Consider the following 27,347-nt stretch of genomic DNA (forward strand, 5'->3'; position numbering starts at 1 on the left):
CATGCTCCTAGACCCCTGACAACATGATACCAATAGGAGAAGCAGCACCACCAGCCACACTAGTAGAGTTGAGCCCCTTCTGAGCTGACCCATTTGGCCTGGCCAAGAGAAAAGGAGAGGCAAGGGAGTCCAAAATCAAAAAGAAGGTGGTAAAGCGGTAGAGAGGAAGAGAGAAAAAGTATGGTGGGGGAGAAGAGCTTGAAGTCTAAGCAAATGAAATGGCAAAGGGAGGAGTAGGGGGGAGATATCTAAACGTAAGTATGGATACGGGCAATCATTAAATATATGGTATAGGGGGCATGGGGGTAATATTTAATGGAACGGTGCAGTGGGATTGGCTTCTTGCAGTGCTGTCTAATGTCCATGAAGTGGAGGTGGGGTTGAGGTGCTACTACAAAGGGTTGAACAGATTCTTAGGAGGTGAGGTGGGAGAAGGACTTAAGAAAAGAATGGAAGAGAGGCGGGGGGCAAAAGAGAGTAAGTAGGCAACAGTGAATAGAAAAAGGAAGCTTGTGTCGACCAGTTAGGTGAGAGAGGGGGGCCACAACAATTTAATGGCCGACTGAGGAATTGGAACTGTTGGTTTAGCTCCGAGCAGGACGGCTGTCTCTTCGGCTGGGTGATGGGTGGGTGCTTTGATGCTCTCTCTCTCTCTCCCCCTCTCCCTCTCTGAGGTATGTTACATGGGAATGGTATAGAGATTTTTAATGCTTAGGTGTGTTATTCTGTCTTTCTTTATGCACGGATGGTTCTGTGTTGTTTATTATTTGCATTACATTTCATGTCCTCCTAAAGTTCCAATCCTATGGGTCCACAAACAGTACAATGGAGGCCTCCAACAAAACAGTATAATTGAAATGACCTGTGAAAGAGTTTGGATTTGGAAACAGCTAATCCCAAATACCAATTAAATTTATGGGATCATGTGTCACAACTCGGATATTGCTTCCAAGGAGTTGGAGCACATGGGGCTCATTTAAGTGCCATTAGGTAAGATCCATGCTATTTTCCACGCCCGCCCTTGACTCATGGCCATAGGGAAGATTTCGAGTCAGTTCAGGTCCAATATTTATGTCTAGATCTTACCAAATCGAAAAAAGGTTGGAGTGCATTGAATGCTATGAAACTATATATAATTTTTTGATCATATTGGCTCTTTTTGACTCAGGTTCGGTCAGGTCCATTCTGTGTTGAGTAACACCCAAACTAGTGAATCAAGCCACTGGATCAATGCCTGGTCCACTCTGGACTGAGTTGTATTGAGTCAGCTTCATTATGGTGCTAGTTCTTCATGTTAAATACTTAATAAAATTCATTTGCATCCTCATATATACTAACAGATCCTATAGACCCTACAAGAGATGTAGGATGATACGTTCCTACAGTGGGGACACAGAAGCAAGTTAGAGAGGGTACAAGGCCACAAGTGGAAGGGTCGCCTAAGCATGTTGCTCTCCGGCCCCTGCCATGATTCATGGGGCTCTATCTTGGTGCCTATAACATTATTATAAGAAAAATTAATAATGTGAAACGGGTAAGAGGTGAGGTTTTGGGTGGGGGGTGAAGAAGGTTAGTACACGGAGGAAAGGACAAGATTTGCTTACTCGTCCTTCGTGCAGGGGAGTATAGAATAGGCAAGAAGGCGATAAAGCTTCAGACAGTTAACATTTGGTGGGGACTGAGGAGGTGGGCCTTGATGTCCGCAATCATGGCCCGTGGTCTCCTGACTCGTGCCTTAGTTATTAAGAGATGGCCCGCCACCTCCCATATCTTTTCTCCGGACAATTCGACTGTTAAAGGTTTTTTCTGCTGGATATCCACTCTGGCCCACCCCCCCTTAAAAAAAAAAAAAAAAAAAGACATGTTTAAATGGTTGACAATTACTAGCTAGGTAGCTGTAGCCATTGCTTCTGCTCCAAGGGCTACGTGGCCGAGCATGTCATCTCCTCAACTTGCTCCAAATTTTGGTAGCATAGTTCCTTCACAAAGGTGGAAGGATGCTCGTAATCCTCACTAGCTAGTTGCAGTCATTCTACCACTGTGTCTGGCTCATGCTGAAAAGCTCACATATTTGAGTATGATAATTGTAATCCTTGGAGTTGGTTGGAATCAGGAGTAGATGAAACACCAAGGGATGTTTGGAAAATGCAGTAAGGTTGGACTGGATTTTCTATTGCATTCATGAAGTGGTAAGTCTATTTGGGTAGAGCCTATATCCATCCAATATCCTCCCTCCTCCGGCCAGCCTAAATCTTGTGGGAGGGGAGAAAAAAAAAAAAAAAAGGATCTCTATGGATCTTGCTTTCTTCATACAGACCAATAGGTCCATAGATGAGATTTAGACTAAGATCAGGACAGGCCTTTAGACGAATACAGACTAGACTGTTTGGGATTCAGTAAGATTGGGCTGAAGATCTTATTAGATTTGTAGATTGGAAGGCCCATTTAAGCATGACTCTATCAATCAAACATCTCGCAGCCCAAATCTTATAGAAGGAACAAAAGATCTCCATCCTACAGACCAAAGCCTAGAATTTAGGCTAACATTTATGCAAGCCCTTAGAAGATGGAGTTAGATGAATCAATAGGTCCAATTTCTTCAAGATTTTCAGCCCAATCCCATGGCAATTTTCACAAAAGTCCTTAGGGTCTGTCTGGATGATCCAGTTGAAAATCTTATAAAATTTATGGTTGGGCTAGTACAATCAACAAAATCATAAAATTACAAGTTAGGCTAGGCTTATATTCATAAATATCCAAAAATAGCTCTAGAGTAGACTGGCTCGAATCCCATAGAGAGAATAAAAAACTACCTTAGATAACTTGGAAAATAATATGACATCAAGAAACTGTAGCATAAAAGTTAGAAAGCTAAGATAACAGATAAAAATTACAAGACAAAGATGATGATGAATAATTTTAACATATCTTATGGCATAAGTACGACCTCATGATAATGAAGACAAACCAATTGTCATGAATATCAAACATACAATCAACAACATACCAGGTAATAATAGCAGTCTATTTATCAGGGAAAGTATTGGGAGTCAATCTCAGAGGAACTACATAAGACAGACCCTAGGGCAAGTTCTGATAAACAACTTGGGATGAAGTACCATCTGTTTTTTTCTTTTTTTTTGCCTGTGGTGTCCCTAGTTGTTAATCATATATAGAAAATGTCTATATCATCCACTACACCTACACCTGAGAGCAATAAGTCACTTAAATATAATTTCAATGGGAGCTTCTCTCTGTCTGACATAGCAAATTAGGTGGCTGTCAAGGATATAATCTATACTAGTTCAATTTTTAGCTAACCTAGCATGCCCTAAAATTCCTGCCTTCCTGGGACCTATCCTATCACATATATTAAGTTAGGCGCAGCATTAACAAATAAAGAGTAATGAAAACATAATGCTCCAATGCATGAAGCAGCCATACTTTAAGAGCCACGATAAAGTCATAAGCTTCTGGGAATCCAACAAAATAATTGGTTTCCTTTTTTTTTTTTTTTTGGTACAACTAATTGGTTTCTTTGAAGAGCGATAGTGAAGAAGCTAGAATCATCTTCCAACTAATCATATCTTTGACAAAGAAAGGAAAAACATAACAAAATCTAATGAAAGGAAGAGGAGGATGTCACCTCCAAACTAGAACTGCTTGTACTAATACGATAGTAGCTGGATAGCACTAACTGTTTGAACTAAAAAAAGTTAGCTGACAGATACAAGCATTGCTGCAAATGAGGCCCATAACATCTCATCAAAACAATTTAAAAATATCTGTTTGCAAAAGTAGCCCTTGAATCCTGGAGGCCACAACTGATACTTCAGATTTGGAGAGTTGTTTATCCGAGTAATTTCTTCAGATCTTTCCACATCTCTTTGATTGTCATTATGGCTCTGTATTCCAGAGAATGCAAAGATGGAGCATTTGATGTAAGCAAGCAATGATGTTCACCAAAAATGGCCAAGATGCATTGGTTATCTCCAACTGGTAGGTTTGTAGTGGGATGTGAATGTGTTGGTCCTGGGCCAGCTATAAAAACTTTTGGGCCAACAAAGTCAGTGAGCCTTTCTTGAATTGTTGTAACAACCCATTATAGTTGGAATTAGCTGTACCCTCTTGTCCTTGAAAAGGGAAAGAGAAAAATGCATATATTTTGTCACTCTGGATGTCAAGTTTCACTAAAGCAGATGCATACTAAGTGTAAAAGATAAAGAAAAGCTCTCGCTTGGTTACCATTCATAGAATCTATTTTGTAAAAACTCACAAATCATAAATTCATCATCTGTTTTGCAGACAATGGGGCATTATGATCATCCTAAAAAACTCACAAACAAGTAAACATCTTTAATTGGTCGATCCTTCGAACTTCAGAGATTGATCACTTGATTACAGGAAAATTGTGAATAAAATCCATAGGAGCATATTACTCTAAGATTTATATAAATATTTGGTCATCTCTGGGAGGCATAGAGACTATTATTTGAAGTGATCCAAGAAACTCTATTGCCAATACTGACCCAAAAACAAGTTCTGCACCATGGTGAGCATTACCAACCCTGAATGATCAGCTGGTGGTTTCTTTCTTCTTCTCCTTCTCTGTGGCCGTCAAAGAATTAACTCCACTTTTCTGTTTGCTGATTTAAGGTATATGGACTTAATGGATTCCCAAAGTCTATGGACAATGCCAATTGTGTGCAGCAGAAGGTTCATTGTTACATGCTGCACTATCTGCCAATTACTTCATAGGAACTCCTAGGACATTTTCTTCAGAGATGCAACATTCAGGCTAAATTCTAAATGAAAGAATTTTTGGGTGTGTTTTGACTGGATTTAGGCCTCCAGTTCATAGTCTATTTTGATTTGTCAAATTGCTGAACTGGCCCATCCCAGTTATAATCTTGATGATATTATTGCCATTGAAGTCCAATTACCTTTCTATCAAGATGAGGTAGACCATGAAGAAACTAGTAGGTTTCTAAGAGAGAGAAACTAGTAAATTTTACTGTGAAACAATGCAGCTTTTTGCCCTCGTTCAAGTTACAATAAACCTTGTGATGTCCTTATTACTGAATAGTTTTAATAGAGACAATTGTGATGATGCCACTAAAGATAAGTGGTTATAATTAATTTCATCAGGTACCGGTTTCTATCATGAAACTTGCCAACGCCATACCCACAATTTCAAGTGCCATCTTGTAAAGTTTCCCTTTGGGCCACAAGGCATGAATGAATTCCACCTGAAAGGTGTCCAGACCACCAAGCTACCCTAGTTGTTGCTGAAATCTTCAACTTTTTATAACATATCGAAAACCACTATCTTTTTCTTTAATGAAAATCATTATTTTTGACTCGAGAATCACAGAAAAGACGAACCTCAATCGAAGCTGATCTTTCTACTGGACTTCCTCTCTGTTTAAAGTCTTCAATCATAGATCCAAAAAAGTTCTCAATGAAGGACCATAGGGCGATCAATCAACTAACCCAAGGTTACAGCCCCTTGGCTAACTATGAATCAACTAATTCTATTTGTAATTTTGATATGTGCTTCGTTCTAACTTGTACCTACATGCAATATACAGTCACCAAGCACTAGTCAGTGCCCCACTGATCCAATAAACGTAGTTGAATCACAAATGGGAACTTTTTTAGGATGTGAAAAGAAATCCTGCATATTTTTGAAAAAAAAAAATAAGTCTAAGAGAGTTTAGAATATAGTGACAACATTTGTCTACTTTCAAAAGTGGCGACACCATTTTCTAGGCAAGTGTTTATGACTGAAGGATACCTCACGAAATGGTCACCTGAGGTGGATGCCTGTCAAGGTCTTGATAATTAAAACACAAGGAAAGATCATGCAAGGACCATATTTTTTACGAACGCCCTCACTCCACAAAAACTATGGATATTTAATGCAAGCAAGACCTTCTCTTACGTGGCACCACAAAAATCATGCTTGATGGACAACACTTTTATTGATACGTAACATACAGCTTAGACATAACCTTTCTTCTTTCTTTCTGCAAAGAATTGTCGCACCCTAAAGGTTTAACCATGAAGCATGCAACGTTCTCTATGGATCCATTAGAAAATGGTTTAACCCTTCATATGTGGAGTCTTGATTAAGTTGTTGAGTGTGTCCTAAGGGGCAAGTAATATCAATACATGATTTACAAATGCATGTTGCTGGTTGCTGCATGCTTTCGTGTTTCACAATACTTACCAATAGATATGTGACCCTTCAACTGATGAAATTATGCCCACTTTGAAAGGAGACGACCAAGCTGCTACTTAACATTTGTGATCATATTGTTAGTACTCCTAATGTTTCAGAGATCACTCATAAGAATGATTGCATGCGATCTACCCTTATTCTAGTCATAATTTTGCTCTTTAACATTGGATGGATCTATATGATCCAACAGTGTGGACCCTTCGGAGAGATCAACACGCTACCAAAATTGTTTACATTCAAAACAAGCTAAGAAAGACCATCAGGCACTACCACAACCACCTTTTTTTTTAATATATTTGGTGGAGTCCGAGTCAACACACTAGACTTCTACGTTTGTTTATTGGCCAACTTGAATCTCGTGAGGGCCCATTAGACTCGACCCCGGCCGCACGGCCCCGGCAAACAAAAGTCGTTCTCCTTCACAGCCATGCGCTGAGAATAAGATGTGGGTGGGGTCCTTCTTGTCCAATTGATCAAAATTCTATTCATTTGGAACTTTGACTCGAAGTTTATAGGAAAGTAAGGTTGTCAGCAATATTAAAGAAAAAAAAAAAAAGAAAAGAAAACTCCAGATTGATGGTCTTGGATAAAGAGAGTGTACATGGACATGGAAATTTTTTCAGTCTGGACCAGTACTGCTGATAATTTAAGCATCCAACTCTTTGGGCACCAGGTCTACTCCAAATTCAATGCAAGTATAAACACACCAACTTGCTGACAACATTTTTCCAAAGGATATCTTCCTACCAATGGTTCAACTTTCAGTCTTCATGTTTCTAAGGAATTCATACGAACAAAAGGTGGTCACAAAAATGTAGTATTTTCCACTGACGGGATATCAATAAAAATGTACTGGCCGAGTAGACTTGATGCCAGACCTCTGGGAGTCCCTGTATTAGGTAAAAGAGCAGTCTACCTTTCAGAACATGTCTTCAGCTTAACTACGCGGACCCCTAGTAATATCCTATAATAGTTCCACCTTGGATTTTGACATTAAAGAATTATCACACCTTCTTTAAGGATTTTAAGCACTAATAGCTTTCTTTCAATGCTTCATCTGTTTAGGGCCAATTTTACCTTATTTGTTGGTCAGTTCTTGATGGAACAGTATATTAGTCATATTTACTTACCACATATCCAATGCAACAGTATAATTTCAGGTCTGCAAGCATGAAATGCAAGGAAGAGACTTAAGGTGTGAATGGTTGTGACTAAACTCTAGGGCGGTGTTTGGTTACGTAATTTCGGATGGAATAATGGCTTATTCCACCTTATTTCCCCAAACATGTAAAAAAATGGTGGTGGGCCACCTTGATTTAGTAATTCTGGTCAACTGTCCCTAATGTTAGAATACCAATTCCATGGTAGACTATGAATTGGTAATTCTAGATCTATTTATTCCGGGCCCCCACAGGGGTATTCGTGTCAATAGCAAAAAAGTAAAGAGGGGAGGGGGGGTGGGTTGAAACCCTATCTACCCCCCTCTTTTTACCTCTTCGTCTTCACACCACGGCCGCTGCTCCCCTCTCGTCTTCTCGATAGATTGAAATCATCTGCAGACCTCCTTCCCTCCATCCCCTCCATCGTTCCAGGGTCCTCCTTCGTTTGATTTGGATTTCATGGCCGCCGATCGCTGCTGCACTCACCTCACACCCTCTCAGTTTCTCTACAAGTAGATCTCCTTCTATCTCTTGCGTACAGTTGGTAGCCCTCCTATTGGCTCCTGCAGTGTTACTGCGTCCCTTGTTGCCTCTGTCTTTCTCTCGTTCTACTCCGACGATCCTTCTATTCTGCTGCTCCTATCTTCGATATAGCTTTGGAACTTCTTGCTTGTGTCACTATTTTGTTATGACTAGATGCTGCCTTATGTCTATCAATAAGATCTGTAAATGTTGCCCTATGTTTACTTATTGATTTTTTTGGAATGTTGTTAATTTATATTTTTTCTTTGTGCTATCCTTTTCTTGCATGGTGTTCGTTCCTTCTTGCTTTTGAACTATTGTGTTATTTACCTATTTTTATTCTTTAATAAGTTCTATACTAAGTTATATTTTAGTTTTCTAAGCCCTCCTTTCTCATGTGAGGGCTAATGTGACATTTTATTTAAATACATCTGCTTCTATGTTGTTAATTTATTGGTAGTATTATTTTCCTCCATAGTTTTAATTTCTTTTTGACTTTGAACTTGTGTTATATATCTATTTTGTATCTATATTAACTTTTATATTATTTTTTTATTTTATTTTGGTAATGATGATAGGCTGTCTTAAGATTGAGCCTGGCTAAAAGATAAGGTTTAATTATATAATTAGTTTTTGTATCTTGTAGCTACGATGCTCCAATGACTTTAACTTCACATACCCTGAGCCACCTTCTAATATTTTTTTTTATACTTATAAATATTTATTATTTATTTTATATAATCAAATTGTAAAATGCTAAATAATGCAGCCCAGTTTATACTAGCAATTGATTGTCTCATATTTTTTGATATTTTTTTAATTTTATTTTGGCAATGATGATGGGCTGCCTTAAGATTGAGTATGGCTGGGAGACAAGATTTAACTATACAATTAGTTTTTGTATCTTGTAGCTGCGATGCTTCAATGACTTTAACTTCGCATGCCCTAAGCCACCTTCTAATATTTTTCTTGGACTTATAAATATTTATTATTCATCTTATGCTAGCAATTGATTGAGGCATATTTTTTGATATTTTTGTATTTGTCTTCTTTTTCTTATATAACGAGTTATATTTTATTTTTTTATGCCCTTTTATCTTTGCCATTAGGCAGCCCTAAATTGCAATCAATTATACCTTATTCTTATATTTGCAAAGTTTGCGTTCATATAGTTAACATGTCGAAAATCCATACGACTGACAATTTTGAATATAGGAGGGTAGGATCATCATGTAGAAGGACTTCTAATTGGACTGATGCTCTTGATATGCTCATACTTGCCTTGATAAGGCAAGAAAATGACCAAAACAATAGTCAAAATGGTACATTCTTCTAAAAAGTCTAGAAAAAAATGACGAATACATTTAACGAGCAAACTCAGAAGACCTTCATCTATAAAAACCTCAAAAATCGATTGAAAGGTCTTGAAGAAGAACTTCAACATGTATTATAACTTAACAAGTCGATCCGAATGGGGATGGGATCCTTGCTCAAAGTTTCTACCCTTGGGAATGAACAAATATGGAAAGAGGTTATCTCGATAAGTATTGGATAGTTGTTAATATCATAGCTAGCAAGCATATCAGCACATAACCATACTTGTTTATTTGTATTCATAACAGGTAAACAAGAGTATGCTCACATTAAGGGTAAGCCTTTCCCTGCCTATGATGACATTGACATCCTTTTCTCAAAGAACACAGCTACTGGTAGGCACGAGGACACATCTGTTCTTCCTGAGAGGATTTTTGGCAATGACATCTCCGAGGACGAGGCAGATAGGATTGACATAGAGTTCTTGAATATTAGTGATGGGCAACCCTCACAATCTAGTGATCAAGTCTCTAGCTCTTCTTCTGACCCTTTTGAACCTTTTGAACACAGTATGTCCGATGTACCCCCTAGCAACCTGGCTATCTGTGCTTCCACACTACCCACCAAGTATTTTCCAAATGCATGTCCATTCTTCTCCATTGGAAAGAGATTTAGGTCAAGCTCCATGACTCCTACAGTGTGTAGAACTAGGATGAATACTGATGCAACTGATGCTCTCTTAAATTTGATGATTCAAGAGAGAAGAAGACTAAAAATTGCCAACGTGATTCTTAGGAGGGATAAACTTGCTAGGCCTACACTATATTCTATTGATGAGTGCATATCGAAGCTGGAGAGACTTTCAAGTATTACACATGAATGCATCCTTGCTGCACGAGAGATATTTAAACATGAGATGAATTGATGATTCTTCATGCATTATGAAGGGTCATTATTAGAAGCCTGACTTCAGAGATAAATGGCTGACTTCTACTATATCTCACCACCTATGGCAGCCCCTTCCGGATCATATATATTTTTCGGGAGTGTCCTTAATGTTTTCATGCCTCCTCCCATGCATGGTATGAATCAGGATGGCCATAATCCTTTTATGGAATAATCCTTCAAGACTAACACTCAGGTAGCCCTTCCCAAGGTAGTACTCAGTCTCCTAATTTTTTTGCAAGTGCCTCCTCGCAAGGTGGCCCCCAGACCTTCATACCAAGCTCAGCTGCACCTCCAACCCAGCCTGATGACCTTTGCAGCCATGACTGATCTTGATTTTTTATGTTTAGGTAGTCCATTTTGAAAGCACATTTAATGTACTTATACTCTGTGCTTTATATACTTCTTGTTTTGGGATTTGTACTTTATATTTAATCTCCATAAAGGAGATAGGTTTTTGAGGCAACCCTTTTTTTGGTTGTGCATGTGAACACATTTGTTAGATTATTGGGATGTGCCTGTATATCTTTTGGATGAAACAATTTATATTATATTATAATGATATACTTATTGGCAGCCTTATGAAGGTTAGATGTCCTGTGTTCGTATTTTTTTCTGTCTATATCATTCCTTGCTTCCTTGCTGCTGGAATTAATTTACTTAGGCATTTTTTCTTGTCTATGTCATAAATTATTGTACTTTTTTTTAGATGGATACCTTACATGAGTTGATGGACTTTTTGATTGAGAAGGATAATTATTGGCAAGATGTGATAACCACACTCATAAGTAGTGGAATCATTCGTGTTGAGGATTATAGTATGATTTTGAAGATGCCTTATCGGAACCGTCCATTCTTTGATCACGACCTCATAACAAACATGTTGAATGGCCATCCAGATATGGGTTACGATGACTTTGGAACGACAAACACAATATTTCTATAGCTAGAGCAGTTGCTTATATCACGTGGCCTAATAGCTAGCACCCGTAATTTGATGGCACAAAAGCAATTAGCCTATTTTCTATACTGCATAGGTCCTGGTGTCACCAATAGAGTTTTGATCGAAATTTTTCAGCACTCAGGAGAGACAATATCATGGTACTTTAAGAATGTACTGAGAGCCGTGTATTCATTGAAGCAGGAGTATATAGTACAACCCGATGAAGATGTAGGTGTGCACCCATGCGTCTGTGCAAATAACCTTTTTCATCCTTATTTTATAGTACCCCTAAACTTTCTTAAGCTTGGTCATTAATTTTCATCTTTGTAGTTGATGTCTCTAACATAGCTAGGTTGCATTATAGAATACTATCGACGTGGTTGATAGTACGCACATATCTGCCCTAATCAAGAAGAGCAAATAATCTTGCTTTTGTAATCGAAAGGGCACTATTTTCTAGAATGTTATGGCTGCAACTTCATTTGATCACTCATTCCTTTTCGTTTGCACTACATATGAGTGATCGGCAGCCGATATGAGAATTCTCCATTGGTGTGTCGAGTCTGGGGGTTCAAAGTACTAGAAGGTATCCCAATTCTCTCAACTTTAGGGTTTCAATATTCTATTTATTTTTGAAGTCATTTTTTCACATTATATGATGGGGTACAGAAAAATATTATCTTATTAACTCAAGATATGCCAACACGGAGAAATACCTTGCCCCTTATCGAGGTAATAAGTGCCACCTAAGTAGCTTCAATAATCCTCGGGCATGGCGATATTCTAGTTCTCAGGATCTATACAACCATCGACATTTGCAATTACGAAATTGTGTAGAGAAGACCTTTGGTATTCTAAAGATGTGATTTAAGATTTTGAGAACTCTCATCCTATACCCTTTCAAGATGCAGAAGCATATTGTTATGACTTATTGTATCATTTACAACTTCATAAAATGCAACCAAGGTAATGACAAATATTTCAATATGTCATTGGCACCCTTACCTATGGACCCAGACGGGGACGATGTTGACCCCTATTTGATTGTAGGGGATGATGAAATCCGTAGAGGCAAAAAACTGTGCAATTCGATAGCTAATAGGTTATGGGTTGCTCATAACCAGTAGAGTACGCTTCATAATTGGAGCCATATAATGAAGTTTATATGTATACTAATTGTAGCATAGTTTATGTTATTATGTATAATGTATTTGATATTGATTGCACATAAATACAGAAAATCAGGGGGTATTCAATGAGTTGTAATGACATATTCAGAAGGATTCTATGTGATTTTCGAGGGGTGTACATGAGGGATTTATGACTCATGAACTGAGTGTTAGCAAGAAGTCTCTGAGTATAAGCATGCCGTATACAAAAAGTTTCTAACTAAAGACAAGGCCATTGCTGCACTTAATGGTTATCTACGATCTCCTAATAATCCCTCTCGCGAACAAAATGATGACAATAAGTTTAAAGAAGATAAAAACATTGTTGGCAGTCCTATGAATATATATGCACGTGATGTACCTTGCTTCTGATTGTAATTGTCTTTGTTGTAGGCTTTCTTCTTGGGCTTGTGGATGGATATCTTTAACTTGTGTTGTGTGCCTTATAATATTGGATGCCCTCTTTGTGGATTTTTAATCAAAGTATTCTATACTTAATGATATTTTTGGATTTTGGTTTTTGGCAACCTGATGATGTATTCGGACTTTAACTTGTTGGCAGTCCATTCTCTATAACTTGTTGGCAGCCTCTTCTAAGCTATATTTGGATGTCCAGATGCATTACTTGAAGGCATACCCATTGTATATCTCCATAGTTCATGTAATGCTCTAAAATATTTCTGAGCTTATAGCCTCTTGGAAATTCATATTCATATTTATTTTGAGTTATTTTCTGCAAGTTGTTTTAGGTTCAATTCCTTCTTGACTTTTCCACTTTTGGCAGCCTGATGAAATATTTGGATTTAACTTGTTGGCAGCCATGTTTTGTGCTATTTTAACTTATTGGCAGCCCCTTCTATGTTATATTTGGACAGCTTTATATTATATTTGGATTGCTTTTATCATTGATATATGTACTGCTGCCTCATTCCGTGGTTGCTATCTTTGGTTATAGGGCTTTTCCAAAGCTGTAGTTGCCTTATACTAATATTGCCTATTATAGTGGTGTTTGCAATGATAAAAAGATAATATGACCAAAATGCATTACTTAAAGGCATGCCCATTATATGTCTCCATAATCTAATGTAATGATATAAAAAATTTCTAAGCTTACAGCGCCTTTGAAGTTCATATTCTTATCTGTTTGAGTTTTCATATTTTACTCTTACTAATTGTACATGTTCTTATTTTCTGCAAGTTGTCTTGGGTTCGATTTTTTCTTGACTTTCAACTTTTGGCAGCCTGATGAAGTTTTTAGATTTAACTTGTTGGTAGCACCCTTTATTCTATATTTGGTTTTGGATTTTTATTCTTTACTTTTACTAATTGTACAGGCTCTTACTTTATACAAGTTATTTGGGTTCAATTGGAAGTTCATATTCTTATTTCCTGTCTCATTCTTTACTCTTATCAATTATACACATTCAATTCATCCTATATACCTTAAACTTGGCCTGAGATATTCTTGAATTTTTTAAAAAATTCATCCTCTATTTCTAATGGAATAAAAGCTTATTCTCATGTCAATCAAATAGTGATTAGAATAATACTGTATTAATTGCATCGAAATAAAAGTAGAATATCAGATTTTTAATCAAATAGAAAACTAAAATAATAAGAGTGAATAACTATTCATCAAAAATTTGTATCCCTATTTCAAGAATAAATTTTGGGTATCCAAATAGGTAAATGAATCTGTATGCCTTTAGTTTTTATACCACCAGTGTACGAAAAGGAGTTACTTAACCTCTGGTCCTTTTTTATTAGTAGTCAACACCTGGTCCTTTTCTTTGACCTGACTTTAACACACGGTTTTTTGACCGCTAGCATTTTAATCCTGCACAAACTTAGACGAGATCTGCATATACTTACACCCATATCACATACATTTATAATGGTTCTTGCATACGGTTATAATTCTTCTGCGCACAATTATAACAACCCCCCACACGCTTATATGTATGTGGACACAATTATTTATAACTGTGTACATATTGGGATATAATTGTGCGTAGCCACTAGGTATCGAGAACTAAAGAAACTTTGAAACTTGGAGCAGGTGTTCAAGTCCTAGTCAACAGGGACTATAAGCCTTAATCCGGTCAATGGTGGGACCGGCTATTAGATACACATTCGAGAAATGACCTTGTGCAAGCTAGGATCCAACTGCTACATAATGACCCAAGATATAATGACAAAGTATATCAGGACCGCCATATGCATAGATGTCATCAATTTCATTTTCAGCTACAAGTGCACCTTCTTCAAGCCTTTTGATTCAAGATCTACTTTCACTAGAAATAAAAAAATAGAAGCATATTTAAGTTCTGACTAAGGGTTTGCATAGGTGCAAGTAAGGTAATCAAGGTGCGATATTTTACTTCTGGTTTGATGCAAGCACCTTGCTTTTTTGTGGTAGCATTTTTGACAGTAAAAAGCCACTATAGTGCTAATAGTTAGTTAATTACTGTACCAATGGCATGCACCATTAGTAAGTGCGCGTCTCTCATCAAATTAGGGAAGAAAAATGCATGCTGCTAAATGGGTCACATCTAACCTAAGTTGTTATTTAATAAAGAAAAATCATGTCCTAGAAGTGTCCAAGTGGCATACAATTAAAATACGTTTTTCAAGCAATTTTATTACGTTAGGTTCTCACTTAATAAACTAGTGAAGTTCTTGCTAATCCCAGACTCGCCTAAACCAAAAAAGAAAAAACGCATCTTGGAGAGGGAGGAAGGCCGACAATTAAATATTATCACCAATCAGTTGCAACTAAACAAGATAACAACAAAGTAACTTTCAAAAGGAAGATTAGAAGAAACTGCTAAAACTAGTGGAAGCTATATGGTTCAATCAGTCTCACACTGGAATGAAGAACAATGGGCATCAAGAGATAATGAATTTTCTAAGCAATCAATAAGTGGAACATTAGAAATCAAAACCATCATGCGGGCCGGTCGTCTGAAGAAGTGATACCAGACGTGTCAACAAGTACTAGACGACTTGACTGACCCGTCCTCGGCTGAAAGTGTTCTGCTGTTGGTGGTAAAACCTCGGAATGCTGGTTGAACTATTAATGTTCTTTACACAACAAGGTCCATTGCTTTGGAAATTTGGCACAGTTGTGGGTTGACCATATGTCCTGAAAGAAGTGAACATGTGAACTCAGGGATTGCATTCAGATTTCTAGCTAAGAGACTGAGCTTGACGCAACAATTATGTTGTGTTTTCTAACATAAAAAAAAATTGTTGCATAACCATTCAACAATCAAAATATAAGATCAGATCCAGGTTGGACGTAATGTTTCTAACGTTTATTCCCTTGCTTTTGGTCTTCTTTTAAGTTGTCCATACCTTGCAAGAGATGAATACCATGTAGGCTTGAAGACGAAAATGCTGCCTTCTATCTTTTCACGTGGTGCGACACCTTAGTAAAACTGAGAGTCGTGCTCTTGATAGAGCAGTAAATTGTACGGCATGACTCTATATGAGCAATATGAAGATGGAATCCTAGATAGAAAGATCTACATATCTAGCACTACAAGTCAGAAGAGAAAGTAGTTGCATAATCCCATAATAAAAGGTTACATAGTGAAATGCCCTGCAAACTAAGCAACTTGTATAGCGTGGGATGGATATGAAGCATATGTGCATGATCAAGGTTAAATTTAGATTATCAACAAGTTTATCCATGTTGTCTCTCGTGTGTGAAAAAATAAAATATATTAGGAAGAACACAAGAGCACTGAATTCCTCTCTCTCTCCTTGTTCCTTCCTTTATCTGATTCATCTTCTTTCACTACGTCAACTATTAGATGACTTCGAGATCTATGAAAGCAAAAAGAATAGAGAGATTGAAATGCTTTGAGATCTGTGCGATGATCCAATGGTTGCCTTCGCCAGAGAAGAGATCGATACAACCGGAACCCAAAAAAAACTAATATTTCAGTAAAGAGCGTGCATCCTGTAAATGAGTAAAAGAGCAGCAACGAGAAGGAAAAATTACCGAAAGAAATAAAAAGGAGTGGAAGGGCAGCAACCACATACCAGTAAGCACAAGTAACGTGCAACTCTGTTCAACAAAGATTGGGATGGGAACCGATCGACATGGTGGGCTCCCACACGCATCCTTTTCCATGCTTTCCACGGTCTTCCCCCACGACTCCATACTTCATTGCGTTGAAGGACGAACACGGAATGACGGGAATGACCGGCAAACCGCGCTTCCCTCCGCGTTCTCTTCCTCCCCCACAATAATAGCCCGCACCCATATCAATACAACGCATCCCTTCCCATTAACAATAATAATAACTTTAATTTGTTATTGTTATTATTATTTATTATTATTATTATTGCTTACCTTCCATTATCAAACTTTTCTTTGACCATAGACCGGAGAGATGCTAATTTATAGCACCCCCAGTTGTACTATGCTTGTTGGAATAAGGAAAGCAACCTCCCCATCTTCTCCTTTGACCCCCTCTCCTCTCCCTCCCCTTCTTAAACTCCTCTCTCGTTTCCTCCTCCATTGTTTTAACACAACTCTGTGTTCATAGTAGTAGAAGATATAGAAACAACAAAATAAAGAGAGAGAGATAGATTGTTAGAACAAGGAAGGAAGAAGAGAAGGGAAATGGGAAGGAAGCAAGAGAGGTTTGTGAAGATACCCAGCTATTTCCGGTGTCCGATATCGCTGGAAGTGATGAAGTCGCCCGTGAGCCTGTGCACCGGCGTGACCTACGAACGCGCCTCCATCCAGCGGTGGCTCGACTCCGGCAACACCACGTGTCCGGCCACCCGGCAGAACCTACCCTCCACCGACCTCGTCCCCAACCTCACCCTCCAGCGCCTCATCCACCACTGGTCCTCCTCGTCCTCATCCTCCACCGCCGCCGCCGCCGCTGTCCCGCGCCTTCACCGCGGCAACGACCTCCTCCACGAGCTCCGCTTCCCCGCCGCGGATCCCGTCCCGACGCTCCGCAAGCTCGCCCAATTCTTCTCCGACGACGAGAACGACGAATTCGAGAAGAATAATCTCGTCAATGCCGGTGGTTGCGCCGCCGTTCTGGCCTCCATTCTTGTAAGGAAGAACTACGACGACGACGACGAGGCCGGATTGGAGACGTCGGAGGCGGCGATAAGGGTTCTTGCTCTGATCTTAACCTCCGATTTTATCGAAGAGGGCAACAGGAAGATCGCGATCTCCGCCCTGATTTCAGATCTCAACGGATCGGTTTCCGCTTTGGTCTCCGTACTGAAGAAGGGAAGCAGTCTCGAATCGCGGATCGACTCGGCCCGGGTTCTTGAATCGGTACTGGGGTTGCCGGAGGCGGTGGAGGCGAAGGTGGTGATCGCCGAGAAGGACGAGGTCATCGCGGAGCTGATCCGCTTGATCGGGCCGTCGGATGATAAAGGGACGATGGATCGGAGGGCGGTGGAGGCGGGGATTGGGTGCCTGGCCGGGATCGCGGAGGTGAGGCGGTCGAGGGCGCGGATAGTGCGGCTCGGAGTGGTGCCGGCGGTGACGAGGGTGCTGGCGGCGAAGGCGGAGGTGGTGCCGGCGGCGGCGGCGGAGAGGGCGATGAGGGTAATGGAGGCGGCGGCCGGGTGCGCGGAGGGGCGGGCGGCGATCTGCGAGACGGCCGAGGAGAGCGTGGGGGCGGTGGCGGGGCGGATGATGAAGGCCGGGAGGGAGGGGGCGGAGGCGGCGGTGGCGGTGCTGTGGACAGTCTGCCACCTCTACCGGGACCGCCGGGCGGTGGAGGCGGTGGCGGCGGAGAACGGCGGGCTCACGAAGATACTGCTGTTCATGCAGAGCGGGTGCTCGCCGCCGACGAGGCAGATGGCAGCGGATTTGCTTAAGATATTCAAAGTAAATTCCAAGAGCTGTCTTCCTGGATATGATACAAAGACTATCCACATCATGCCCTTCTAGGAATCGAAATCGATTGAGAGAGATTTTTTTTTTTTTTCTTTACTGAAAAAGAAAAAGAGTTTTGTAAATGGATAGAGGTGTTTTTTATTTTGCTTGATCAAAAGATATAGGGAAAGAAATGAAGGATCTTCTAATTCAATTTTACAGACAAATTTGCAGGAGTCTGAATCCCTTACTTTTTTCAAGGAGAGAATCTTTGTCCTTTTTATTCGAGGAACCAGTTATCATAGATTGTGAGATAAATTTCTTGTATTTAATATTTTGACAAGCTATGGAACTACTATATATTTACATAGTAATCATAATGATTATCAACCGAAAAACACAATTATTTTATCCTTTGATGCTAAAAGTCGAGGAGTATTTGTAGGTTTAAGTGATTATTTCATAGTGTATCTCATTCTCATGGCTCCTCCTTTTGCTCTTTTTTTTGGTGAGCGAACGTGAATAAGCTTTTGATAAAAATATGAGCTAAGCTTGTGTAAATGACATTGGTTAAAATCTAGATAATCTTCTGATCTTTTTTGTTGAACACCTCAACAGCATAGCTAGACATGCAAAAGTGTGTTGTTGATTCAAATTCAGATGATGATATTTTGATCCTTAACATGCATAAAGAATATGCAACATAGATGTTTGTTTTTTTTTTTTTGGTTGACAACGTGAATGTTTTAACTAGATAAATTATGTTAGCAAAAGCTATTTTAATGAGCCTATTTATCCATATAGAATATGCAAAGAAAAGAATTTAGAATATGTAACATATAAAATATTAAATGTAAAAAATTTAGTTCTAAATGATGGATAGCTAGCATTAATCCGCGCATCTAGACCAACTACCCAAACCCCCCTCCCCCCCTCCTACTGGACCAAAACCCCCTTTTCCTCCAAATTTTTCGTTCTCTCCTCTTTATTAATAACAATTCAATAAATAAATTTATTTATCGCCTATTCTCCACATATGGCTCGAGTCGGATGCAATTCAAGAAGATTTTGGGTGGACCTCGAAAAAAATGATATTGATGACGTAGCTGAAAAAAATCGTTACATACGTACATTTACAAATCAAAATGAGATGATGCCACAATCTATACTACATTTTATTTTTCACTCTCCGTTACAAATCTTCTTTAAAAAAAATCAAATCATATCTCACAAACTTGAGAGCAAATTGCAATCGTCGAAAATGGAAAGAAATAATATCATGTAGACTTTCCTTTCCCTCTTCAATATTTCTCTCTTTAAAATTGAAATTAAAGACCCAAATCCTCTCTTTACGTAGATATGCTCTCCAACTTCCCTTATTGCTAGATCTATCCACCAACCATGGCTGCAGAAAAGAACGTAGGATTGGATGAGGTCTCGAATCAAGAGAAAAGCCTTTTAAGCTCTTTGGAAGATATGGAAGAAACTTTTCTAAGAACAAGCTAGCTAGCCAGGATGAGGATGTTGGATCATTTGTAGAATATGTTGCAGCTGATATCGACAAAAGAGCTCAAGAAGGCGAAGCATCCTCAAAATAGGTAGTTGAAGATTAAGCCAATGGCTCACTTGCAAGCAAAGAGATTGAAGATGGAGGGGAGAGAAGAGAAGCCTATCTTTACTACTCCTACCTCATCTCATTTTTATAAGGTTTTAACATCCAAATTTAAAAGAAAAGAACAAAAAAAACAAAAGTCATCTTAGTCCTAATAAGATATCCCCAAAGGAGGAGAAGAACAAGAAGAAAAAGAAAATTAGGAAGACTAAATGGAAGGAGTGGCAATCGCAGCAAAAATAGGTCTTTGCTCTCTCCCTTCCATTTTTAATCTTTTTGCTCTAATGCAGGCTATTCACATGATCCTCAGCTTCTTATTTTGAGGATGCTTCACCTTTCTGAGCTCCTTCACCAATCCCAATTGCAATGCATTCTATATATAATCAGACATCCTTATCAATATTGCTAGTTTACCAATCCTAGAAGAGCTTTTATATTTTCCAAAGAGCTTGAAAGGCTCACCTTCTATTTTGAGGCCCCATCCAGCGTTTTATTCTTTTCTTCAGCCATAGCCGGTGGATAGATCAAGCAACAAGAAAAGTTGGAAGTCTAGTTTATGTAAAGAGAAGGTTTGAATCTTTAAAGAAGAAAAAATTGCAAAAAGGGAGAGGGAAAGGAAAGCCTATAAGATATGGTTTGTTTCCATTTTTAGTGATTACAATTAGCTCTCAAGTTTATAAGATATGATATGATTCGAGTTTCCAAGAGAAGGTTCGTAATTTAGAGTGAAAAACAAAATGTGGCATAGATTGTAGCGTCATCTTGTTTTGATATCTAAATGTAAGTCATCAACATCATCTTGTTTGGGGCTTTGTCCAAAATCTCCTATGAATCTCATCCAACTCGAGTCATGTGGAGAATATGTCATGTATAGATTCACTAATTAGGTTGTTATTCGTAAAAGGAGAGGTTATGTGGCTGGGGTGGAAAGGAGGGAAAGAGGAGAGCAAAAGGGAACTAATGACGGGAAGGGGCTATCCACTGCTGCTTCATGTTAATGGCAAGAGAGGAGGATCTGGTTCGATGAGGATGAGAAAGAGGGGCTTGGGGCTTGGATTAGATGGGGTTAAGTTGGTTAGATTTGGTTGAATAATTAGGATAAATGTTAGCCACCCATCCTTTTTTTTCATGGATGGTTGTTTTGGCTAGACAGCTTATTAACAAATAGATATTACTTTTTTTTAATTATTTATTAATTAAAAATTTTAATATTAATAGAAGTCATCTTTATTGCTGTCTTGCTCATGATGTCGCTGTGTCTATTTGCCATTAAGATGGACAAGTTTGGTTGACTCTGTGCCATTAATCTTGATTGGTGGCTTGTAGTAGTTCGTAGCTCTTATAGTCTAACTAACATTATCTTCCATGAAAAATAAATTATTCTATATTTTTAAACCGTAAAATATTTAATTAAAAAAGTAAAACATATTAAATTTGTTACTTAAAAACACTGATCAACATTGTCACTGCTAATAATACAAAGGTCCTGAGTTCAATGCCCCAATGGGCCGGTGTAGAATATAATAAACTGGGACATGTCATAGCAATGTACACCACACTAAGAATAAATTCAGAATGTATAGAAACAAGAAAATTGTCCATGAAGATAAATTTCTATAATAATGCAGATAAATTTTCATAACAGATAGTAGAACTTATGGAGTCTACCATTTGATGATCCATACATACACACACTATAGCAATTGCAATTTCAGCAAGGACAACTCTTTCTTCTCAAACACATAATGTATCAATCCACAGGAACAACATTTGCCATGTTTTAGTTGATTGTATAGAACAACATTACAATACCAAACAGGAATCTGAAATGACACCTGCAATGCAATGAGCCAGTACTACCTTAGCAGTTACTTGACAGAATCTACAAAGCACAGTAGAAATTTTTTTGAAAAATAGCACAACTTGGGATTTATAATGCAAATATTCCTACAAAAGTAAAATCTATAACAGAAGGAAATAATAGACTAGTTTATGATTTCCTGAAACTAGTAGATGCAATGAGCATGAAACTCCAATAAAACGTTTACAATCTACATGTATTGCAATAAATATCGGAACCATTTTTCTATTAAGGTAATATCAACAATAAAAAACAGGAGCAGTCAGAGGTATTTCCCAAAAATGAAGCTATTTCACTTGAGAAAACAAAACTGCCAATCCCATTGAAGAACAGTTAATCAGACATAAAAGAATGCTTGCTAGAAGTACAGATACAGAGACCTCTTTTACAGTGATATGCATTAATCCTGTAGTTGAACCAAGAGGAATTTGTGAAAGATCCTTTTTTTTTTTTTTTGAATGAAGATTGTTGTTGGGTTAATAAATTTAAACAAAATTTGCTAAGACCACCAAAAAACCTACCAAAATCAAACTAAGCTGGCATGGGTAAAACTGAATGCGAAATTGTTTTTTCAAATCTTAATATAAAGTTCCATCTAATAGCAAAGCATTGTCTCAATCTTCCTCTTGACAAAGTAGCACAGTTCCTCAAAATTGATTAACCCAGTTCAAAAACCATGGATGATCAATTTTTCTACTAATGAAAATGCTGCTTGATATTTTCCTACCTATAACTAATTCCAAAAGTTCAAAACTAAGAAACCAAAGATTATAATGAAGGTGTACCATGGTCATAATAATCTTCCATGATCTCCTAAGCATCACAGGTTTCTCTTGCTGAATAATGATTTCAAAAATGCCTATATTTATTGTGATATGTAAATCCTTCTGACACAAAGAGAGAGAGAGAGAGAGCATGGTGGGCGATGTGGAGCGGTTAAAATGAGAGAAAAGAAACTTGCATAAAATTTCAGCAGAATAAGTATGATTGCTATCTGAGGCATATTTGGCAAATTCTTGAAGTTAATTGGAAACTTTGATATAGAAAATTGTATATATTCAATTTATAGAATAACTCATTGTAGGGATGAAAATGGATCAAATAATATCCATCCAAATCCATTTTCGTATCCGAATTTATGCCGATATGGATAGAAATTTAAGCATTTGACTAATATCCGAATCCATATCCATATCTATTAAAGAAAAATGGATATGGATATGGATAGACAACTATCCACTCTATATCTGAATATCCGATTTCATTTGTAATCCTATTTAATTTTACATAGCACTCATGAAATTCTAAAAAAAAATAAATGACCATATTAATATGCTATTAACTTGATTTATCATTCACATAGCAAATATCTTTGGTTCTATAGTAATAAAGTTTAATCATCCAACTTATATCCATATTTTCGATATCAGATTTGCATCCGTATCCATTTAAAACAAGTACGGATACGAATTTTTGCATCCGATTGATATCCATGTCCATATTTGTATTCACTAAATAAAACAAATATGGATATGGATATGCTAGTATCCGATCCATTTTTAGCTAACTTATTGAGTTAGGACCGGTCCATTGGAATATTGGTAAGCTTCTAGTGCTTCTTCTGAAACTAAAAAGGGAGAACAAAATGTAGGTATGGGATATAACAAAATAGATATCCCAATATATACAAAAGCACAAAGAGCAATTGTTGACTTACAAGTACCATCCAGCATGCAAAATGGATGGTTTTTCAGAGGGCCAGTAGTCATCAATATTTGCCTCCCCCTGCAACAAGCAAACACACTCTTATGATCTGCACAGGGAAGCCTTCGAAGTAGATTCATTGCTTTTGGAGATAAATGCAAGCTTACGCAATATAACACAAAAGAGATAAGCCAGACAGTTTTAGAATATTCAATGTTAGAATTGATAAACCTTCCAAGACTGACAAAGGCAATATTACCAACATGTGACTGATCTTCAGGTGTCTAATTCGTCACAAACATTCATTCTGGAACCAATAGCTACACTGCTCATAGGTTCCAGAAGATGATATCCCCTTCTTAAAGGAAAAATAAATCTGCATGGGCCAGATCATGCAACTTCTTGGTTACAGAAAAGAAAAAAGTAATTTGTATACTCTGGTTTCACCCCCAAATAAGTGCAGACCTCAAAGTACGAATTTCAATCGGAAATTCCACAGAGATGTTAATTTGAAACTCTAAATCTTTCTGCGAGCTCACCAAATGTGGTGAATTAAATCTCAAATTCAAGAGTACAGAGACTTAGCTGTAATGTTTTGACCGTAGAAGATAATAAAATTCAAGAGTAGAGACTTTCTGAAACTCCAAAATCAGAATGTTATCAGTTTCAGAAGCAAATAATATATCAGAACCGTATTATATAAAATTAAAACAAGCAAGAAATTCACACTTCTATTAATGTCCAATCAAAAACTTCATACTTCTATTACCTGCAACATTTCCTGTACATGAGGAATAGAAACGAAAGTAGATAAAGATATTCCACAAGACACAGCATCCTGAATCTGTTTAAGTTCCCTTATGTTTGCTATAAATGCCCCTCAGGGTCCCAACTTTAAATACCAACCAAACATTACTACACATACTCCATAAGTTGAGCTAGTTCTTAATATAGGGTTTAACCACCCACATGTGATGATCAAACAAGTATAGAAGGATGCTTCCAGTTCAAAGGGTATAAAGAATATCAAAAATGATATAGTTTGATACAGCCCTTGTGAATCATAATTAGCAAGCAAGAACACCTACTACGATGACTATGATGAGCATAAAAATCTGTAGTTCTTGTAGAAATACATACTACAATATATGGATGAAAATCTAGTGCAATGACCTGATACTCCAAAATAACAATCAATGTAGCAACTACATCTTGCTCATCCCACTCTCAAGGAAGTCAATTCCAGTGTCTGGAGTTGACTATCGAATATGCTAGCCTTTCTAGTATTATAAGCAAATAAGCAATGACCCATGTGGAGCTTCAGCAGATTAAAAATAATACAACTGAAGTAAGAACCTATAATATTGACAATCAACAAACAAAATATCTAGCAAATTAACAAACAACCACAGAAGCTCAAAAGAAAAAAGAAACAGATCAACAGTAATAAATCCACTTCAGCTATATACACTTAAAACTCTATCTTCAGATGATAGACACAAGAATTTACTTTGAGTCTTCCTAGGAAAACATTCACTCATGAAAAGATTGAGAACGCAAATAGCAGAGGAAAGATCAATGAAGTAAAAATTGCTTCCTCTGAGATGCACTTTTCTTTGCCACTGCAATCACTTGTTCTCTTTTCTGAGATATATCCTTTATTGCCTGTTGATACTGCAGTTCGATAAATTCCAACTGGCATCTCAGCTCCTCATTAGTTTCATGTATCTCAGCCAAAACCAATGAAGAACCATTGCTTGGGCAGACAGAAGGTTGGCGTGCCAACATTACGACTATTGTCTTTCTGATCAACATTCATGCCATTTTCAACTCTTAATAGTGCCCCTTTAACCTCTCCCTCCATATTTAACCAATTATAATCCACAAGGCTCCATGCAGAGGACATACAGGAACCTGAGGACTTCTCACCATTTCCCTCAGAATCCTGATCAGCTGACACAAACACCACATCCCCAAAATCACCATTCCCCCTTACATAATCAAGTCTCTGATGGACCACAGCACCGTCCACTGGCTGATCAGAGCCCTCTGGGGAGCTGGAATCAACAAATGAAGGGGAGACGAAAACATTGGCAGCTTCAGAGATACTCTGAGAAGATTCATCAGAGCTTTTTCTGTACTCAACCAACTGCAGATCCTTGGGCTCATCTACAAGAGTTCGAGTTCCATCTAGAGTTAACATCTGTTGGGTGGATGTCTGGCCAGGACACCACCTCCCAAGATCCTTTCAGTACCACGCGATGCAGCAGGAAGAAAGAAGAAATAAAACAAAAGGAAAAACAATCAAAATACGTGGATCAGCCACAAAAGGGCTCGCCTCCACGGGGCATGCAAACTTCACTATGAAAAGAAAATTTTACAAGAGGAGACCTCACCCTCAACCCTTGTACACCCAATTCTCTCTCACATGAAGTTCCCCTCACAAAAGCTCTCTCTCTCTTGGAGACCCCCTGAACCCCTGAAGAGCCTGGCGACCGCTGTCCAGGAGCCTCCTGCTCCTTCTCTCACAGCGCCTCACGCCTCTCTCTCTCTCTCCTCGGTTCGTACGGCGGCGAGAAACCAAACCATACTTCTCTGTTCGTCTCAGGGGCTTAAATCTGGTTTAAATTTGATTAGAGAAGGATTAGGAATCCTTAATCAAGCCAAATCACGTCCCAAGCCGTCCGATCAACACCGGGAGCTCTCTGGACCCTTAGATCGCGCTCCGGTCCACGGAATAGGGCCGTGGACCGCGAGAATCGAGTGGGAAACGTCCACGCGGTCCACAGGCCGCGCCGTGGACCACCCGGTCCACGGTGGACCGGGGATGGGCCAGCAGGCTGCTGGGTCGCGCGTCCCGCACGGGCCTGGGCCTGGGTCGCGCGTCCCGCGCGGGCCTGGGCCTGGGACGCGCGTCCCGCGCGGGCCTGGGTCCCGCGTCCCGCCCGGGCCTGGGTCCCGCGTCCCACGCGGGCCAGCGGGCCTGGGACGCGCGTCCCGCGCGCCGCCGCCTGCGGCCGCGCCGCTGCCGCCCGCCGCCGGTCGCCGGCGGTCCTCCGCCGCCTCGGTTTTCGTGCTATCTTCGAAAGCTCGTATCTTCTCCATCCGAGCTCCGATTCAGGTGATCTTGGTCTCGTTGGACTCCGTTTTTCGCCGCGAACCTCACTGTGGGCTCAATGTGGGCTGAATCTCGAGGCGTCAAATCCTAACAATCTCCACCTCGACTCGATATTCGGCCTCCTCCAAACTCCGAGAGCTTCTGGATCTCCTCACCCCCATGCCCTGGGGCAATCGCCTGCTGATCATGGATGGGCAAACATGGGAGTCGAGCCAGGCTGCTCGATCCCATCTCCGTCGTATGCTGTGCTCCTCCTGACCTGAGACCTGCTCGGGGCATCATCCTGCGGCAATAGGAATCTTACCTTGCGACGTCGCCTCTCGTCCTCCCGAGTCTCTTGTCTCGTGCCCGATCCGCCTCCTGGAGCTCCACCTCGCTCTGGGCTCCACCTGGCTCCCGATGCTCCACCTCGCACTGGGTTCCCTGCCAGGTAATAATGTCCTCTGCTCCCCTTCTTCCCCTCCAGCACAATCCTATCGCCGCGTAGCACCCTCAGGATTCCTCCACCAGCTACCGTCCTGTAGCCTCTCGAATCCAGTCTGCTAAGTGAGATAAGATTCCGCCTGAAATCGGGTATGTATCGGACCTCCCCCAATCTCCTCACTGCACCGTCATGTGTCCTCCAGCTGACCGTCCCAATGCCTCTGATCGCACAGTTCGATCCATTCGGCAGATATACAGTGCTCTCACTGTTCTCCAGGGAGTCAAACTGCTCCTCTCTGCAACACACATGATAGGGGCATGCAGAATCTAATATCCACTGCTGGGAAGAAGTAGATACCTCGTCAGATATCTCCAGGACATCTCCATCTGAATCACTGCCGGCCGTCGCTACAGCAGCCACCGTCCGATTTTTCAGTTGAGGGCAATCTCTGGCTAGATGCCCCAACTC

The 27,347-nt window shown here is 39.4% G+C and overlaps 2 protein-coding genes across 2 annotated transcripts in view; one reads left to right on the forward strand and one right to left on the reverse strand.

Moving 5' to 3' along the window:
- The first annotated feature begins 16,729 nt into the window (after positions 1-16,729).
- Positions 16,730-18,387, forward strand: LOC105038327 (U-box domain-containing protein 27). The gene has a single exon (XM_010914095.4). The coding sequence runs from the start codon at positions 16,934-16,936 to the stop codon at positions 18,233-18,235; it is 1,302 nt and encodes a 433-aa protein (XP_010912397.1). The 5' UTR covers positions 16,730-16,933; the 3' UTR covers positions 18,236-18,387.
- A 3,093-nt stretch (positions 18,388-21,480) lies between these two features.
- The window catches only part of LOC105038448 (probable serine/threonine-protein kinase WNK6), a 34,225-nt gene continuing 28,358 nt past the window's right edge, over positions 21,481-27,347 (reverse strand). Inside the window, 4 exon segments of the mRNA XM_073253787.1 lie at positions 21,481-21,607; positions 23,351-23,418; positions 24,848-25,102; positions 25,104-25,540. Coding sequence (XP_073109888.1) covers positions 24,913-25,102; positions 25,104-25,540 — 627 coding nt within the window. The 3' untranslated portion in view covers positions 21,481-21,607; positions 23,351-23,418; positions 24,848-24,912.

This window comes from Elaeis guineensis, chromosome 1 (assembly GCF_000442705.2).
Source record: "Elaeis guineensis isolate ETL-2024a chromosome 1, EG11, whole genome shotgun sequence".
In the NCBI taxonomy this organism is placed as follows: Eukaryota; Viridiplantae; Streptophyta; class Magnoliopsida; order Arecales; family Arecaceae; genus Elaeis; species Elaeis guineensis.